At 45.7% G+C, this 19,566-nt stretch overlaps 2 protein-coding genes across 7 annotated transcripts; one reads left to right on the forward strand and one right to left on the reverse strand.

The window, feature by feature from the left end:
- Positions 1-246: 246 nt before the first annotated feature.
- On the reverse strand, positions 247-13,639 carry Apkc (protein kinase C iota type). 6 transcript variants are annotated; one of them, XM_071785230.1, is made up of 10 exons: positions 12,821-13,639; positions 12,151-12,229; positions 11,441-11,649; positions 4,691-4,741; positions 3,001-3,086; positions 2,156-2,435; positions 1,391-1,843; positions 838-1,310; positions 635-750; positions 247-478 (listed from the first exon to the last, which is right to left on the reverse strand). In XM_071785230.1, the coding sequence occupies exons 2-10, from the start codon at positions 12,204-12,206 to the stop codon at positions 391-393; spliced, it is 1,812 nt and encodes a 603-aa protein (XP_071641331.1). In that variant the 5' UTR covers positions 12,207-12,229; positions 12,821-13,639; the 3' UTR covers positions 247-390. The 6 variants fall into 6 exon arrangements, with proteins under 6 accessions (XP_071641331.1, XP_071641329.1, XP_071641330.1 ...); XM_071785228.1 differs by having other exon boundaries at positions 12,733-13,638; XM_071785229.1 differs by lacking the exon at positions 12,821-13,639 and adding an exon at positions 12,355-12,701.
- Positions 13,640-14,233: 594 nt separating this feature from the next.
- On the forward strand, positions 14,234-19,513 carry LOC139817445 (uncharacterized). The gene is made up of 7 exons (XM_071785542.1): positions 14,234-14,727; positions 15,950-16,012; positions 16,102-16,239; positions 16,804-16,965; positions 17,147-17,444; positions 17,530-17,693; positions 17,772-19,513. Exons 1-7 carry the CDS (start codon positions 14,674-14,676, stop codon positions 18,987-18,989), a joined length of 2,097 nt encoding a protein of 698 aa, XP_071641643.1. The 5' UTR covers positions 14,234-14,673; the 3' UTR covers positions 18,990-19,513.
- The last annotated feature ends 53 nt before the right edge of the window (positions 19,514-19,566 follow it).

Below are 19,566 nucleotides of genomic sequence, written 5' to 3' on the forward strand. Positions count from 1 at the left end.
ACCTTTCCGCGGATTCTCATCCTCCATATCATCATAGTCGTTCTCATCGTAATTGCTAACGATCGCGTTATTATTGCCTGGGCTGTAAGCAGACCGGCGTTGTTTAGAACGAGAGAGCACCGGGCTTTCGTATCGGAAGGGGAAGGGCGGCGACAGCCGATGATGCTCGTTATAATTATTGTCGTTCTCATTCTCCTCCGAGTACGTCATTAGAAATACGTTATTGTGATAACCTTGATTGCTTGAGCCGACAACGGGGAATAGGGGATCGATACGAAGTTTCGCGAGTCTGTCTTGCAACTCGTACATGTAGCACTGCTGCAGCTGATACTGCTGCTGCTGCTGCTGCTGATCTTGATTGTGACGCTGCACAATGAAAAGTGGCTCTTGTCACACGCAGTCCTCCAGTGACATTAATAGAGGATTCACATATTCAAAACCATCGAATTCACTCTGGTCGATCTTCTCAATTTGTTTCCTGCAAATTTTCTTGCATGAACATTGCGTTCAAAATTTACTTGACGACGCAATAAAGTAAAGCAACTTCACGTAAATCTTTATACAAATCTTTTCTCATTAATTAAACTTTAAATTTGTAAATCGCATAAATTTAGAGAGCTCTGTAATAACTTACGGATCATCCGGAGTCAAACGCACTTCCTCATCCGTAAATTCAGGCGGGAAGTTCGCGAGATCACGATCGGAATCCAAACGTGGCTTGTAAGGCGGTGTAACTTGTTTCTGCTCCAGCTGCGAAATTAAAAGAAAGCTATCGTTAACAAGACTCGTATTTTTTAAATATGTAAACTTTTGCATCTACGTCAAGACGATACTTACCATTTCCCAATCGATCGCTTTAAAGAAGGGATGAGCGACAATGTCGAGGAAACCAGAAGGTCTCTTCCCGCAACCCAATCTTTCCGCGGGATCCTTGCAAAGGAATCCTTTAAGGACAGACGCAGCCTTAACAGATAAGGATCGCGGTATACGTATGGTCTTCTCCAGAATAACTTGAAATAGGAAATCCTCGGTGTTCTTGTCTGGGTCCTCGGCCGCACCAGTGAGGTCGAAGGGACTACGGCCTGCCAACATTTCATACAGTAGAACTCCCAGAGCCCACCAATCTACTGAGAAACTGTATTCCTCGCCACGTAGAATCTCGGGAGCAATGTAATTGGGAGTGCCGCAGAAGGTGCCGGTGTTGTCGCCTTCCCGAATGCCCTCTTTACACATTCCATAATCCGTAAGCTTAACATGTCCTTCGTGATCAAGTAGTACGTTGTCCAGTTTCAAATCTCTATATATAATACCTGAAAGTGAACGATTATCGAACTCAATTATACGTTCCATCCCTTACCAATTTGTTCAGAAAAAAAGGAGATTGTTTTACCCTTTTCATGTAGGAAGTTTAATGCCAGACTGATCTCAGCCACGTAAAACCGCGCGTGATCTTCGGGAAGACGGCGCTGTCTTTGCATATGGAACATGAGATCGCCACCACGCACGAATTCGATTACGAAGAACAGACGCGAAGGCGTCTGGAAGCAGGAGTGCAGGCCCACCAAAAAGGGATGATTTGAAGCTGTCTCGAATACGTGTTTCTCGGTCTGCACCCAATCGATGTCCTCATCGTCTGTCACCAGAGACTTCTTGATTACCTTCATGGCGTAAATCCTCTTGGTACGCTTCAGCTCCACCATCAAGACCTTCGCGTAGGAACCACGACCGATCACCCTGATCAGCTCGAAGTCGTTTAATGAGTACTGCCGTTGCATATCGTTCGAAATATCGCCCTCGTTCAATGTATCCAAAGGCAGTTCTTCCCCTTCCTCATGTCTGATTCCTATGAAATCGTAAATGTATGAAAAGTACATTAATAGCGTAAAGAAAATACAGTAGTATAGAAAAATTAATAGTTAAAAAGATGTCTTCTAATATAAATATAAATCAGATATAAAAGGAATGCGCCTTTGAGTAGTATTTACTACAAAATACGTAAAATATATTATTTAATACGCAGAGTAGTATGAATTAATTATGTCCTTGCACTCAATATTAATCTTATTGCAACAATATCTTTGCAGAAAATTGTAATTTATCATTGGCTATAAAAAATATTGAACAACGTGTAATCAATATATTGAAGTTATCTTACGATCGCGCGAATGCTCCTCGATGATCGGTGATGCCGTGATCTCATCCTCGAGATGAGTCGTTGGGACGCACGGATACGGATCAAGCTGTTGGTCGCCGTTTCTGTCGATTGTCTGCGACTCTGCGCCCTGCTGTTGCTGTTGCTGCTGCTGCAGACTCAGGCATGGCATGCGTACCACCTTGTGGCATTTTTTGTGCACGAGTAGTTTGCATTGGATGCACTTGAATCCCTGCCGCCCGAGGCCCCAGATCCGATCCTGGCAGAACGCGCAGGATGCCTTCTGCAAGTCAAACCGACGCAGCGATAACGCACGCAATGCTACGGTTTTAAAACGTCCTAGGACCGAAGTCTGAGTCGAAACGAATGATAATTATGTTTAAGTATCCGGTCTTAGACGCAGCGAGTGCTCCTCCAAAAGCGCTCGGACAAAGTAGAGTATACTGGAGGAAAGAAGGGGATGAACAAAACAGGTGGATTACGCGCGAAGCAAGATCGAGAGAGTTCGTACGTGAGCACAGTCTTGTAAGGATGGCAACTTTGCAATTCCAGCAACATAGTAAGAAAAAGAGAGAGAGAGAGAGAGAGAGAGAGAAAAGACAGAGCGATGCTCCCTTCTGTTCCCTTCGTCGACGACGAAGTCACTAGCCAGCAAGTTTTAGACTGTTGGAAGTGCTCTACGAGAGAGCTCTGCACACAACGTCGGTTTCGCCGGCCGCGTCACACCTGCGACAGATCTACTTTCGCAAAGATTGTGCATGAAGGAGGTGAACGAGGCGAAGGGGAGAAACAGGGGCGATGAATAAAGTAAAGATTGTGCAATGATAATTACATGGAATGATGCTTACCCGGTTAAATCGTTTCGCCTGAAAAATATGGCCATTCACTCGGTACAGCTTCCTCCATCTACGAGCGCCACGTCTGTAGATGCTTCCTTCGGAAAATGAAATAACATAAATGTCATAAATGATGGAAAGCACCAACTTGATCGATCGAATTCGCCGCGATCGACTTCCGCGATCCATCCATTCCGTACCGAAACGACGATGAAACCTCATTATATAATGCAAATCCAATTAGCCTTAGCATCATCTAATCAATTATTAATTGAACTACTAATATTAATCTCCATAGTAATTAATTGAATTATTTTATGACTGATCTGTTACCAAGAAAAAACAATGAAACTTTAACCGTTCTCTCTAAATACAGCTTCAAGTTTCGGAGATAAATATTTTCTCTGCGCTTTATAAAGACGCTTACATAATATCTCGTAACACGAGTAATAGCAGGCTTATATTATCCATATAAAGTCTTCGATTTCAGTATGTGTGTTCAGGAATTTTATTTTGATAATAAGATTTCGTCGTCGAAGTATCGTCGAGTAACTTCGCAAATTGATTTCACGCCACCATCCTCTCTCCTTTCGTCCGGTCGCGACCGATTGCGTTATCGAACGACGTGCCGGCTTCGCCGGGAACGAACGAAGCGAGTCGATGCGAACGGGAAACAACAATATTTCGTGCGAAATGTGTCTCATGCTGTGTCGACGGTGAAAACGCGCTCTGAAATTATGGTAAGTTTGTTCTTACTACTCTAAAGGATTCGGAAAAGAGTTACGATTGATCGGATTTGATTCATGCTTTATCCACGAGTGACCGCCGAATATCGGCTTCGGATGCCAGGGACCTGAGAAAGAATCGGCGAGGACTATTCCCACTCTTGAGTCATGCGACTCAAAGCAAAAGCTTGTTCTAGTCATTCTGACGCGGTGATTTCCAGGTTTCTTCAGATTGTCGTGACATCGATAGAATCGCTGGTAGCCATTCGACGATTATCGAGCGACTGTACATTGTGAGGAACGAAGTGTGTCTTAAGGTTTCTGGTTCCTCGCTACAGCTACATGGCTTCATTGAATAAGCAATATTCATAAATGGCGCAATTTCTTTTCCTTCTTATCTTCCATTAAAAAGTAATCCAAAATTAATCTAAAATTAATTCAATTATTTTTTAATATCATAATGTAATTTAATTTTGACGTATTCTATATTTCCAGCAAAAATAAATTTTACAACTGATCAAAGTTTATCCATTAATTCACAAATAAAGAAGACATATCTTGTGAGTCCTTTATCGAATATAAATCGTGATGCGCAAAAAAATCAATTTTTAAGTTCAATATTTTGTAACTGTACCGGAGAATCAGAAGCCTTGGGGGTTTTTTCGATGTGTAACGCAGGCGTTGATGTCGATGAAGATTGTGATTGAAAAACGTATCGAAGGGAGAGCTTTGGTGGAGAGCGGGGTGTCGAGAGCGAGAAATGGATGTTTCTTCTACGGCTCTTCAGCTTCCGCACGTAACGGAGTTACGCATACGTGTGTCTGTCTATTATCGCGCGCTAATCGTTTCTTTCCACCGGACGGTTAATTAGAACTCGCTGGCTAGTACGCTAATATGCTATATATCGAGCGCAAGCGAGAAGCTTCGCGACTCGGCGAAGATGGCTGAGACGTTTCCAATGAACAGTAAACACTCACTGTCTTCTCCCTGGCACGGCATCCCGGGGGCGGGCGGCACGTTCGGAAAAACTGTAACAGAACAGAAAGAATTCACGTTCGTTTTGCTGACAAAACGTGACATTTCCTCTCCCCGGGTTTCGTCGAAACGAAATTTCGAGAGATACGATGGAAATGAATCTGTGCGAATTTTCTATATCGTGTCCGGTTAAACAGTAATTCCCATTTCCTGTGTCGTCCCGTCATACATTTGATGAAAAGAGATTAAATTTAAAAAAAAGTCCCGCAAGATTAATGGATTATGGACACACGATATCTGAGAGGTGGTCTGAATAGAGCTACGTTAATAATTAATAGCGAAGCTGAGCCAGAAATATCATGAAGAAAGAAATTCTGCGAAATCATACTTCTTAATATCAAAGCGATCAATGATTTAAGACTGCGTATTTAATTCGCCGACGAGACGTCGAGTCGTCGATCGACGCCACTCCCGCCTTCGTCCCGTCTAGGTAAATTACGTCGGGGATCTCGACATAGGGTCGAATGCGAGAACTTACACGGGAAGCAATTCGAGTACCGGAACCCGATCGAGATTCGCTGCTCGTTGTCCAACATACTGTGCGTACTGGGCTGCCGTGTGTCCTACTCGGTATCGCTCCGGTTACGGTCAGATAACGAGTAACACTGAATTCTATCCGTGCCATCGAGCGCCGCGTTATCACTTTATCGCGAGCGAGACGGCGCGTTTTGCGATTAAATTTCCTTGCAAGTTTGCGCCGATAAAACCGCGAAGTCGACCAAGCCGCGCGCGCGCGCGCGCGCGTGGAAAACCTTCCGGCCGAGAGCCGAAGGTCCTGGGACGTTTTCCCGCGGACGTTTTTAATCTCGTTACTCGCGACGGCTTAATCCCCCGCCCCAGGAGTAGTCACACAAACGCCGTATAAATTCTAATTAGCGAAGGACGAGTGAAGACACAAGCCCTTTATCAGAACAATCCCAGTAACGTATAGCAGAAGGATGATTAAATATACAATTAAGTATATTGCGTCGCGTGTCGTTGGGCAGAGTAATGGCTTTATGAAACACAGAATCTAGGAAAGAAATAAAAGTTGGCGCAGCTAATGAATGGAATACAATTAAAGCCGCAAATTGTTCCGCATTATTCGCTTTAACGCTTTTAAAGCGGCCACCCAGCCACCCTAGGCGGCTAAGTCAGCTGATGTATCGCGGTTCGCGACGAGATTTGAGAGAAAGACTGGAATGGCCGAAGGTAAGAGGCCGAAAAACCGTTGCCGAAGGTCACAACGAGAGAGCGGACAAAAGGTTTTTTTTTTATCCGGAGACACATGCCTCGATCACACAGGCAAAATGCGCCGATCGTGCAGACCTTCAGAATAGATCCTCCGCTCGAACGATACTCAATGGATGTAGGTTGACGAACAATAGACCTATGGAACATCAATACCACGAATTCGTTAATAGATTTATCAAAAAGAGACTAAATAAATTTAAATCGATCCCGTCTATTTGAAGTGCACAGGTCAAATAAATGTATAAATGAATAATGTAGATTTATACGGGCGAAACGGATGTATTAATTCATTTAGAACGGAGATTTAAATCAATTTATAATCAGTCTATTACGCCCCAATTAGGCCATTAAAAATTATAATGTCTAGATTATGAAAATTAAATCCGTTATTAAATACTAAATTTGACAGGGTATCTATCGGCTGGATTAATAGCTCGTCTTGCTAAAATGACTCTTTGTAGAATCTCTATCCATGAATACGAGACGAGGTGCAGTCGCGACAACTGCGTGGATACGACGCGTGTCATACGATCGCGGGTCCGCTAACGAGGCCATCGATGCTCTCCCGTTGGCACAATATATGTAATCGAATCGTTTGTTACGGAAGAGAGAGAGAGAGAGAACCGCGGCTCTCACCGCGGACACGTATCGACGATGCCGGAACGAGGTGCACAACGGCGCGAGAGGTGAGCGCAATTCCTTGAAATATTCATGGACTAATTATCGCGGAGGGGGATCGATGACACGGGCGATAAAGACGATGCGATGTACACTCACCCCTAACGTGGGGGAATACGTGCAACGAGCTGTATGCGGGGTGCACGTACTACGACCACGACGACGACGACGACGACGACGATGCGTGGTATCCTAGAAGCATGGATCTATAATGGTAAGTGCATAAGTGCACCGGCGCATATACGCGCTATAGGGAAGGCAACACCGAAGATCGTACTTGAAACTTCGAACCCTCCACGTAACTGGATCGCCGTGTGTGAGCTGATGGGCGTCGATACGCGGCCGAGTTCTAATTCACGCTCTAAATTAAATATACTGGACAACGATGCATTCGTTGCCCTCGATTGTGCGAGCTAGAAAAGAAAGAGATGAAATTTATCGTCAAAGCAAACGCCGATGATAATCGCCTTTGTCGCTTAACCTGCCGCAAAGAGTGAACTCATCATAAAACAACAACGACGAGATGCATAATACGTTTATAGATAAAAAAAAAAAATACGAACGTATTTGAAAAGCCGATGGATGCCTTGCCGACTACATTTATTACGATTATTCTGCGAAATTAATGCGAAAGGTGGAAAATGTGAATTATGTCATCAATTAAAATGCGATCGGATAAAGCGCGGTATGTGTAAGCGGAATAAATTTGATATAGCGTGGAAAAAAGTTTCTCTCCATCCATCATACCCGACAAGGAAAAAAAAGATGCACTAAACCGAGCGACAACTCGACAGCAACTATTACCAACCACAACCCTTACTTTTAGCGAGGACAAAGCCGCGATAATTAATTCACGTGACCGACTTAGAGTTTTATATTACTGCAATGCGCTAAACGTCTCTCTCGCGGGCACGACGATTTCCGTCAACAAACGCCAAAGCCGGCCGAAAGGAGGGCGGCCGAGAGATCCGCGAATCATGCGGCGCGGCGGCCGGAAGACACGCGTTTTTCTGGGCGTCGCGTCCGGCGCATCGAGCGAGATGCACCGGACGCAATCGCACCCTCACAAGAACCGAGTGGCCGAGTATTATCTTGGCGAGCGGTAGACAGGCGGGTAGACTTTGACCTAGATCACGGGCTGCATCAAAGAAACGAGAGGGAAGAGAAGGTGGAGGAGGAGGAGGAGGAGGGCAAAGCTGGTCGCGCGCCAGAGACGTGCTCTTCCTCCTCAAACGCGTATCCTCCCCACGGTTGCACCTACCCCAGGTGATCTCGTTGAACTGGAACGGCGACGGGCCCGCGGGCTCAACGTCGAGCAGCGACGTCATCGAGAGCGCGGACTCCGGCGGCAGCGACAGCGGCAGCGGCTGCTGGCTGCACGGCCCGTGTACCCGGCACGTCGCGGTAGGCCCGATGCCGTAGATCAGCTCGGCGTTCGCCGCGACTTCCTCAAGTTCAGCCTCGGACAGCTCGTCCATACCCTCGACGGCGTCCGGCGGGCACTGGACCAGCTTCGTCGCCCTGGACGAGGTGCCGGGCTGCGCGAAAATGTCGTCGTGATGGAGGTGATGATAATATTGATGGTGATGCGGCGGACTACCGATGAGGATGGGGGGCGGCGAGATGTCGGCGGAGCGCAGTTGACCGATGAGCGGCTGCTCGTACTCGGCCGAGTCGCCGCTGCCCGGCGACGGCGGATGCGTGCTGGTGCCGGGTTTCACGTGGCGCTCCCGCGGCAACACCTGGATGCCGGTAGAGGTGATGGAGGACGGGCCGCCGCCGCCGCCGCTACCCTCGACGACGGTCGAGATACGCCGGCTCACGGCGGCGGCCGCGGCGGCCGCTGTCGCCGCCGAGTACGAATAGAAGGAACCACCCTGGATCATCATGCTGCAGGGTGGTTCCTCCGTCACGATCCCGATGCCGGGCCCGGTCACGCTGAGCTCTCGCTCCTGCACGCTGGCGTAAGTGCTCTGCGCGGACAGCTCCGTCTGGTGCATTTGTTGCTGCGCCTGCTGCTGCTGCTGCTGCTGCGACGGCGGCTGATGCTGATGCAGGCTCTGATGCTGTTTGTCCTTCTCGCGGCGAGGTGACCGACCCCGGTCGCTGACGGTGGTCGCGCTCCAGTAGCCCCACGCCATTCCGCAGCGAGTCCAGCCGTGCTTGCCTCGCCTTGCTCGATCGTCGCGGTAACGTATATATTCCCTTTTGTTCACTCTCCAACCGCGCGCGATCGCCTCGCCTCGCCTCTCTGTTTTCGCGGCTCTCTGTCCCGCTTCTATCTCTCTTTCTCTATATATGTGTATATACCGATTACCTTACCGCCTCGCCTCGCCCCTTCACCCTTGTCCCGTTCTTCCTCTTTCTCTCGTTTCGTCTCTTTCTCCTTCACCGCCGTCGACCTCTTACAGGAGCCGCCGGGATGAGCATGCGACGAATCACCAGCCTCGATCAATGCTAGTTTACCGCCTCTTTTGCGACCTCTCTCCACTCGCGGTGTAGCGAGAGCCAAGCGAGCCGACACAACCACCGTAGTCGAGTATCGCCGCCGTAGTCGAGGCGCACGATATGACGCAACCCCTTCTTCGTGGGCCAGGCTAGCTAGTCACGAAGGGGAGTTCTCTGCAACTCCGCGGCCGATCCCCGGCTTGACTTCCTCTTCCAGCGACACTCTTTCCTCCCGCCTGCGCCGACCCGAGATCTCGGGATCTCACAGCCAGATTCGCGTCGAGCGGTAGCGCGACGGCGTGACGTGTGCGTTGCGCCCTTGCTGATCGGTCCGTGCAAGGATATCGACTACCGCCGCGGCGAGATGCGTTAACCGCCACCGCCGTCGCCGCCGCCGCCCGGCGCACGCTACCGACCGACATCGCGCAAACGCGGATCGCGCCGAGGTGGAGGTGATACATGTATCCCCCCGTCGTTCCCCGTTGGTGTCGGACCTACACCCGCCTATATCCACCCACGAGTTTCTGCCTCTCCCAAGCTCTACCCTCTTTCTCTCCCGCGCGCGCGAACACCCTTCCTCCTCTTTTGTACCTTTGCTGTTTGCTCGCTGATTATCCGGCGATTCTTCTTGTCACCGTTTTCAAGTAAACTTTGCGCCTCTCGCCGCCTTATAATATATTATATACATGTTTCACGTCCTTTTCGTTAACTCCATTTTCTTCCTGTCTCAACGGATTTCTCTGCTCTTTGTGTCTTTCTGCTTTTACGGAGGATTCCAAGAGGACCATTCCGTCCCACGACGATGCAATACACTCTATTCTACTTTGTCCTTTGCTCTATTTTTCTGGCTTTCTTCCATTTTTCACTCTGATCGTTGACTGTTCGTCTCTTTGAGTTATTATCCTGCATTTCCTTCGGTCACTGCCCTGTCGATTCTTCCTCGTTCTTTCGTGACAGCGTGCAGTCACCGCCTACCACTGCGACCGATACCGCGCGAACGTACATATTTGTAAAGATTGACGCGCGTTATATATGCATCGAGAAACCGAGATTCTGTCGATATCGTGCGACGATGTCCGATTATTGTACATATACCGAATAAGGTTCACGTGTACCGAGTCACGTTTTCATTAGGAAATTATTGGTTTTTCACGAGGCTCCAGAAAAGAGACGCAATCTCGTTAAGCTACGCTTAATAAGGGAGTTATTTATGGGAACAATATATTGAACCTGACTCTGTAATCCTTCAAGATCAAGTATTTTAATTAGTTGCAGTTTCTCATTATCTTTCTCTGGAAAGTCCGCGATCAATAATTTCGACGATCCTCTTACACCGCGAATTAATTCCATCTCGTTCAAAAATAAGGAGGTAGTATTCGGTGTAGAGAGAGTCGGTTTTTTCTTTGAAGCATTAATCTTCGGGGCTCGAAGGGTTTGTTTCGTGCTTATCAAACGGGTTCGATCGTCATTAAAGTCGCGCGGAGAGGAGCGAAAGAAGACGCGCGAGGGCCAAGTTCTTCCGACCGGAAATGTATGCGCGATCACGATACGCTCCGCTCCTTCCAAGAAGCATCTTGCCGTCGCACACAAATGAGATCCGTATCGAATTATCTCGGGGAAGTCTCGGAGCTGATGAATTTCTAATTTCATATCACACGCCGCTCTGACTGCATATAGAATCCTCGTGGGCACACGCAACACGCGGCGCGCCCGAGAATGTTGTCATCCTTGAGGAAATCGCGCGTCGAATCGATCGATGTGTACACCGAATAAACACCGGCGCTATAACGATTAGACGCCGATGAAGCTGTTTCGCCGTTAATCGCCGACTCGTATCGACGATAAACCACCGATAAGGCGATCATCGAGGTACGTACGTACATACATACCGTTATCCGCGGCGCGTATCGATACTCGGGGCTCGTAGGAGCGCCTGCATAGCGTGCACTTAGCACGCTATCGCTAATATGCACGGCCAAGATATATCGGTTATGCGTAATTTATGGATGGCTTCTTATCTAAACAGCGCGGCCATTAACGTGGAGTAATATTAAAGACATCGGTGGACATTTAACCGACGAGCCTATTTTGTCGCATACATATGTATTGCGTACCCTTCCCTACCCGGGCGCTGATTCTACCGTGAATGAATCACGAGTACGGTGCTCCACTCCTCTAATTATGTAAGTGCAGACATGCAAGCGACTATCGTCGGGCGCAACGCGCAGTCTTTGAACGGTTAATGCGTCGCGCTAAAATCAAAGCAACATGCGGGAGACACGATTGGCGAAAAAAACAATCAGAGTTGCTCAAACGTAAACAGCCTGACTGACCGTGTATGATTATTTCCGTGTCCTTCTCGAGCTCGTACAGCCTCAGCGCCTCATCCAATTCCTGCTGCGAGGCGATCCTGCACGGGTCGCCCTCGTCGTCCACCCATTTCATCGTGAACTGCTCCGTACCGAAGCTGCATATCGTTCGCAACTCCTCGCGCAGCGCGTCCACCGTAATCCCGGGAGTGATGTACATGATATGTACATCCCTAATGCAGGAAAAATGTCACGTCACACATCTGTCTTAAAATCATTGTTTTTCTTCGACTTGCATAATCCTAATTTGACATCTTCAGCATCGACTCTTTATTTATCTTTCTTTAAATTAATTCAATATATCTATAAATTAATTAAAAGACGGCGATACGAGTCAAGCGCGGTACGTGGTGCGCAACTAGAGAATTAATAGTTACAGAAGTAACAAATAATTGTAACTATTGTAATCTGTAACTATTAATTCTCTAGTTGCGCACCACGTACCGCGCTTGACTTGTATCGCCGTCTTTTAATTAATTTATTGACATTTTCACGAGTCTAATGATATATTTCAATATATCTATGTTGACTAATTTTGTCACGGATATGATACACAATTTTAGATCACAATAAAAATAATAAGTGACTTGAAAACTTTTGTGAGAAATTAAACGTCAACTTTTTAAAATTAAAGACAAACCATAAAAAACAGTTTTTATAACAACATGCATTACCCATTGTATTTAATTTTCACTCGAATGTCATCGTTCTCTGCCGTCTGTGTAGGCATTTTCGAAACAATGGTCTCCTACTCTGAAAGTATAAATAATCCAACCAAACAATTTTAGTACAGAAAACTCAGGCAAAGATCACACATCGGGCTTATCGTGTCGCGATTATCGGAACCAATGACGTAAAAAAAAAAATGCAAGTATCACCGTAAAAAACCGCTGATAATCCGGATATGATATAACGATGCGGAGAACCCCCAACTCTTCCGCGGAAGTGAAGTCGACGCGCGGGCACCTCCGACTCGGGGGGAACCGCTTTGTCGTGGCCACTCGCGGTCGGGCGGTCAAGAAAAACGACTGAGAAATTGGGTAATCACACGAAAGAAAGGGAATGCGACGACGGAGAGTCGCGGAACGCGGAGAGAGAGAGCGAGAAATCGTCACCGGTCGGCCGTCACAGCTCTCTTCTTTTCGCGCACGCCCCGGTTAGCCCGCGGATCCGTGACAATCGTCCCGCCTTCCGCTGTCAATTAGCGGGAGCCGCGACGGCTCGCACGTTCACGTACAAGTGTCTCTGTGACTCACCGCGATGAATCGCCGTCGCGAACCACCGCCGCCGTCGCCGCCGCCGCCGCCACCGCCGTCGCCGCCGCGATGCACTAGTTGCACGCACCTTGTCGTCGTCGCCGAGTGAAATCTCCCCGGGAGAGACTCGGGTGGGGAGCGCTACACGTAGAAAAACGTAGAAAACGGCTCGCTGGCGCGGAACGCGGAGCGATGCGCGTGGCGACGCGGTAACATGAACCTAAAAACCGTAAGGCACTCGTTAACGCGGCGTGGAGCGTTGTTACTTGGCAGACGCCATGTTTGTTGGCCCACCGACCCACCGACTCTCGCGGCGCGCGAGCCGCGCGGTCGTCGCTGGTGCGCGGGCTTCGCGCCAGATGACGCCACTTGCCACGTTTTCCGCGCGCGTTTGCCGGAGAAAAAGAAAATCTTTTTTTCGTCCTCTTTCATCTCTGCTCCCAAATGATTTTCCCTAATTTACGTATAATCGGGAAGTTAAACTCTTGTTTTTCTGTAATAATGGGAAAGATTTGTACGTTTCCTCAAAATTCATTGCCTTACTTTTCAGATCCAGGGCAACTTTGAGTCGATTTAAATCCCGATTTAAATTGATCGGCGACTAATTTGACCGGCAGAATTATACCTAAAACAAAATTTCGGATTATATAAATTTGTTCATTGTTTCTGATCCAATCTTTCTGTCTATATGTTAAACAATGAAACGTTAATAATTCTATTCGGGTCAACAAAATGATACGAGTATTATTTAGTTTAAGAAATTAATCAGTAGACCGTTTTCGCAGTGAAATTTCCAATTCCTGACCTGATTATTCTTCCCCACACGTCGAACGATAAATAAACAATTCCAGTCACGTTAATGAGACAAGTATTACTTGATAAGTTAATCGCCAGTTAAAATTAAAGTTTCTAATTTTTACTTCTACCAATATAAATTAATTTACATTATTAATTAATTTATTTCCTTTTAATCTTTTTTTATAATTCTCAGGACTAGAGCAGACTAGAGAGAGATAAAAAGTAAGTTAAACCGAGATTAAAGTTAATCTGCATTGGTATAGAAATAGACATAAAATTCTCAGAACTAGAAAATAAAAATTAACTTTGATTATTCGCAGAACTAGAAAAAGATAAAAACCAAGTTAAACCGATCGAGAGATCAAAGTTAATCTGCATTGGGGTGGAAATACTCGAAATGAACGCAAGTTAATCGAAGTCGGAGTCGGAGCTCGAAGTTGGAGTCACCCTAACGTATTTGAATTAAGTGTTCCCCGCTAATGCGTCCGAGCTTAGCGAACATATGTTCCCCTGATATAACTCCGCCGATGTCTGGAGAGTACAATCGATCCCCTTCTAAACTAAACTCCTCGAATCGACTCTCGCGCGTACTTCAGCCGTCCGCTGGATCTCCCGTCGCAGTGGACACCTGGCTCGCGAATCCCATCGGAAACTACGGGACGGTCCAATCAACGGGGGGGAGGGGAGGGGGGTGACCGAGGCGCGATTCCATTATGATGATGATGCGGGTGTAGAATTCATCAATCGAGATGCGTCAGCGGTACGCTAATACGCTTATCTCCGCCGCATTCCTCGCCAGCACGTTCAGACGCGAGTCGCGTCGATTTGTTCTCGGTTGCTCCCTCCACGTTCCCGTCCGCGCCTAGAGAGAGCCTAGAGACTCCCGTCGCGTCGCGCGTGTTCCGCTCGTTAACGCGCGCGAGTGTCTTGGACGCTGCCAGTGGCCAGTGTTCGCGAGGGCGGTGTCGCGGGATGTAAACACATCCGCGTCGCAGCTCGAGGAAGACCCGCGGCAGAAAGAGAGAAAGGGAGAGAGGAGACTTCCGACTTCCGACGGGATTTCGCTCGGCTCGGCGATCATGAGTTGACACGTTGCGCCTCGACGTCGCGCCAGCGTTAAATGCCGCCCGCGCCAGCCGCCGGATGGAGATGGATGTCGCGGAGGACGCCGAGGCCGCGCTGGACCCGCGCATCCAGGTGAGACGACGCTCTCGGGAGACGCCTCCCGCGTTCCGCTTTACCCCGTTCCCGCGCGCCCGCGGTCCACGCCCCGGCCCGTGGCGTTTTAGGTTAGGTCCCGTCCCGTCGGCGCGGTCGCGGTCGCAGTGCCTAACACCGCCTGGTACATTGTCCCACTTTGCTTTCACTTTTCTTCCTTCGCGCGGACGGACGTGGCTGAGAGACGCGAGATGCGCGTCTCGTTCGCGTCTGTCACCTCTGCCGATGAACGGAGCAACGGAGTCGTTGTTTTGCGAGGAAGTGGAGATTTGGAGATTCAATCGGGGCAGGGTCCTATCTCGAAATACGTTCCTCCTTGGCTTCATTTTTCCTGGGGTGTTACACCTAAAAACGAGAAATAAATTACGTAAACGTAAATAGGTAAAAATATTCTCTTCTTTGTAATGAAAGAATTTATTGATTGAAAAGATATTAATTTAATTTAGGTATAGCCTGAAATAACGTCTTTGTTTTCATATACTGGAATTAGAATCGAAATAAAGAACGGTAATTTAAATTCTAATTAGTGCACGTGAAATTCAATTCAGGGAAGAGTGTCTAGCACGAGAATCGAGACGCGTAGGAGGACCTTGATTTCATTTTTTCTGTAGTATGATATCTAAAGAAAGAAATAAATGACGTGAACGTAAACAAGCATTCTCTTCTCTGTAATGAAATAATTTAATTTAGAGGTACAGCGTGAAGTAATACTTTTCTTTTTGTATACTGGAATTACGAGTCGAAATAAATGACAGTAATTAAATAGTGAACTTGAATTCTAAAAGCTATAGTACAATATATAATTTAAATTCTAATTGTGTGGATGTGAAATTCAATTGGGGAAAAGTTCTATCTCGAGACGCTCCTTCCTCCTTTGTTTCATTTTTCCCGTGGAAAAATCTAAAAAAGAGAAATGAATGACTAGAAATCTTCTATTCTCTGTAACGAAATATTTAATTCTTAATTTAGGTCTATAGTGTTATAATTGTCTTTTCGTATATTGAAATTGCAAATTAAAATAAATGACAGAGTAATTAAGTAGCGATCTTTAAAACTCATGGCATACGATGTAATTTAAATTTTAAGTGGAAAAATTTAGAAGAGTTTGTGTTTGACATGATCTCATTTTGGTACTTTAAATTATGTAAATTATGTGTAAAGTATATAAAATAACATCTTATAGGATAAATTTGTTTTCTAGATCGAGTTGGAGAACTTGAACAATGCAGCAGACAATATTAATAAGCTGGAGACTGAATTGGATGTAAGAAATAGTACTTCATTTCGTTTGTAATGTACAGAATGAACAGTTTATGTATTTGCAATATTTATTTAATCTTAATTAATTTTTAGGAAGCCCACACTGCTTTTGGGCAGCTCCTTTCGGATACAACAAGGAGGCTGAAAGAAATTACGGATAAACTGGGCACTAGCTGCATTGAAAAGGCAAGATGTTATTACGAAGCACTGGAGATGGCTCATCAAGCTCAGGTAGAGAGTCTAGTCTCAAATCTGATTTTATTGTGTCACAAAATAATAGTATAAAAATGTATATATCGAGTTATGTAGAATTTTAGTAAATTCAGTAAATGTTTTCAATGGCTTCAAATGTTTCACAATGCTCCCAAAGAGAACTGCTATTGAACGCATGGCGAGATTACCACACGCTGCGCGTTCTACTCTGATGCTTGCTTTAATAGCGACGTGAATGAGCATATCCTGCTATGCCCGATTGAAATTCCTCTCGTGCCGATTTAATGGATCACGCTTGTAATTAAAATAAAGCTTTATAAATTCAATATATACCGAAAGTTGTAACTTATTTATATTATTTATTTTAATACAGCTCATTAATGAATTTTGATACATTTATATGATTTATACGTATAACGATGAAAAATTTATAATTATCTTATTATTTGAACATAACATTTCATATTTAAGGTAACCTGCCATTGTAAATTAACACCAGTTTTGCATTAAGCGATTTGAATTACATTTAACCAAACTGTTATGTAAGTGAAGCAATGAAACATTTCCTCTTGCAATTTACAGGTGCAGTGTCAGCAGCAGGCGCAGCTATTTCAAAGAGCCAGCGAAATTCACGCAGCGGCGAAGGAAACAGTCGCCCTGGCCGAAGCGCGATTCATGTCTCATCAGCATGAGTGGAATTTTGACCAGGCATGGCAGGATATGCTCAATCATGCTACCATTAAAGTAAGTATAAGAGTTAGAACGCACAGCACGGTGACCGTGTAATTTTGAAAGTATTGCGAAACATTTAGAACGATAAAAATATCCTACATTTTATTTATTCATTTTTGTTCCACGTTAATTAATTTATCATTCGTCAAGAAAAATAATAGCAAATAAAATTAAATAATGTTTTTTTGTCAAGGTCATGGACGCGGACAATCAAAAGGCGGAGTGCGGTCGAGAACATCACAGACGGGCGATGTTGTTCCACGACGCCGAGAAAAGGCTATTGCAATTGGAGGAGAAGCATCGAAATGCAATAATAAAAGCGAGACCGTACTTTGAGGTGAAGACCCAGTGCGATCAGATGCTGGCGACGCAGAAGGACAGAGTAGAGTACCTGCAGCAAGCTGTTAAGGAAGCCAAGCGTAATTATGCAACGAGTCTCCGAACGTTGGAAGAAATTAGTAATCAGATACACCAGCAACGAAGAGATTATGGTAGGGTGAAATATATTTTGGAAATATATGAAATAAAGGTTTCTTCTTTTTTTTGTTGTTGTAAATATAAATATTTGTATTTTAGATATCGTGGCTAAGGGACCGCGAGAACCTGGCGTCGGTGCCGAGCTCATTGGTTCAGACACACGCCAGAAGTATAAGAACGAGTTTAATGATTCCGACAGTCACAAAATATCTCCCATTAGATATAACGAAAACGGGAACAGTGAAAAACTGCACGATATCGAAGTGAGTAAAATATATGATGATTAATCTCGTGCAAAGCATTAAAATTGTCGTTTTCTATCGTCTATCTAAAATTTACAGAAGTCTTGCTCGACGAAGAATGATGCGGAACATCTTGACAAGAGATCCGTCGACGGCAGCGAGAGCAAGTTCACGCAATGGGAGCTCGAGTTGCAAGCCAGTGTGGAAAAATTAAATCGCTTGTCGATGGAGAATTCGTTACATGTCGAGGAGCGCGATGCACAAAGTTCTTCCGATCTGCGATCTGACACGATTGAAGTCAACACCGTGAACGGGACGTGCTATGATCCTTTATCTGGAGTCGAACTGTCTAAAACGCGTAATTTAAATCATTTTTCGAGATCGACTGAAAATCCGGGGACTCTCGAAAGGGACAGATTTAGCAGATCGAACTTGCTCAAATCGGGCTCGACGATCGATTCGACGACGGCGTTACGCGGCGCGTCGGCGCTCGCTTTAAAGAGCAATACTTCGAAATCATTGAACAGTAGTCCAGTGAATAGAGGTACGTCCAATTTCGAGAATAGGATCACCGAGAAAGCGGGAAGCGCAGGTATATCGAAATACGTGCCAAACAGAATCTCTCAATTCAATATTAAGGATAGGAAAACACAGAGCAGCTGGGACATTAACGCCCCTAACAATGCCGACGTGGGTGCTACGAGGGAGGAACTGGGAAGAGATAGACATAGTGATACAAACGATACATTAGCCAATAAGAGCCACGTACAACTTACGAATTTACGTATCGCGCAAGTTTCTAATATCGAGTTCCTGCCTGCGGAATCTAGTTCATCGGGACGTCACGTCGCAGCGTCTCCCGGCGTCAGCCAATACTCGACGAACTCGCAGGGCGATGTCGCATTCTTGCAATCACGATCTAGCTCCAGTATTCTGCAAAAGAGTGCGTCATGCAGTGCCAATTCCAGTCCGATAAAACGAAAGAACCTATTAATATCGTCCGCCAGATCCTTGGATACCGGGAGCGCGGACCAGCTCGACAAGGGTTCAATTTCCAAAAAGATCGCGAGTAAAACCGCCAGTATTAAAGAGTTACCGTTACTATCGCTCTTCGGACAAACGTCCGCGTTATCAGCGGCGCTCAGAAGCAAGAGTAGCAGCATGATCAATTTGGGCAGTAAACGAAACCTGAAGACGCTGCTGGACAATACTCATCTGGGCAATATACAGGCGATCAGCGCGGAGAGATTGGCGAACGTGAGGCAAAAGTTGGTCAACGATTGTCCGGAGGCGAAGACGGGCGATGTTAAGAAATAAGTACAAGAACACGATAAAATATCGTATCGATTACCGATAAGTAATTTCTGCGTTTAACACGTGTGTAAGTATAGAATTGTTATTGTCGTTCACAAGAAGTTCGGAAATGAATGAAACGTTGTAGCAACGTAACTAACAACATTCTGAAACAATTTCACGTTTTCAAAGAGTTACGAGAGACATTTCTGTAGCTTTGCTGTAGATTATACAGCAGCTAGTTATCGAATGTATGCTGCAACGTTAATTAATGATATGTATTATACAAATCGGATTTTAGTTAGGTATTAAGTTAACAATTAATACTTGTATTAAAATTAAACGTAATCACAGCATTGCGATCAAAAAATGTGATCATTGAGGTATCAGCACGGATTAATTAAACATAAATCTACCCGCTCAGTCCCCAATTAGGCATATTACCTGCTGTTAAAAATCGACCAGGCGATGTACGCATCGTATCGTTTACTATTTTCTAATCTTTTAATATGTGCTTTTTTAATAAAACACGTGTTTCTTAACAACCATCCATGTGTATCTTATTCGCGCGACCGATTACTCTCGCGGTATTTAGTATATA

This window comes from Temnothorax longispinosus, chromosome 8 (assembly GCF_030848805.1).
Source record: "Temnothorax longispinosus isolate EJ_2023e chromosome 8, Tlon_JGU_v1, whole genome shotgun sequence".
NCBI classification, from domain to species: Eukaryota; Metazoa; Arthropoda; class Insecta; order Hymenoptera; family Formicidae; genus Temnothorax; species Temnothorax longispinosus.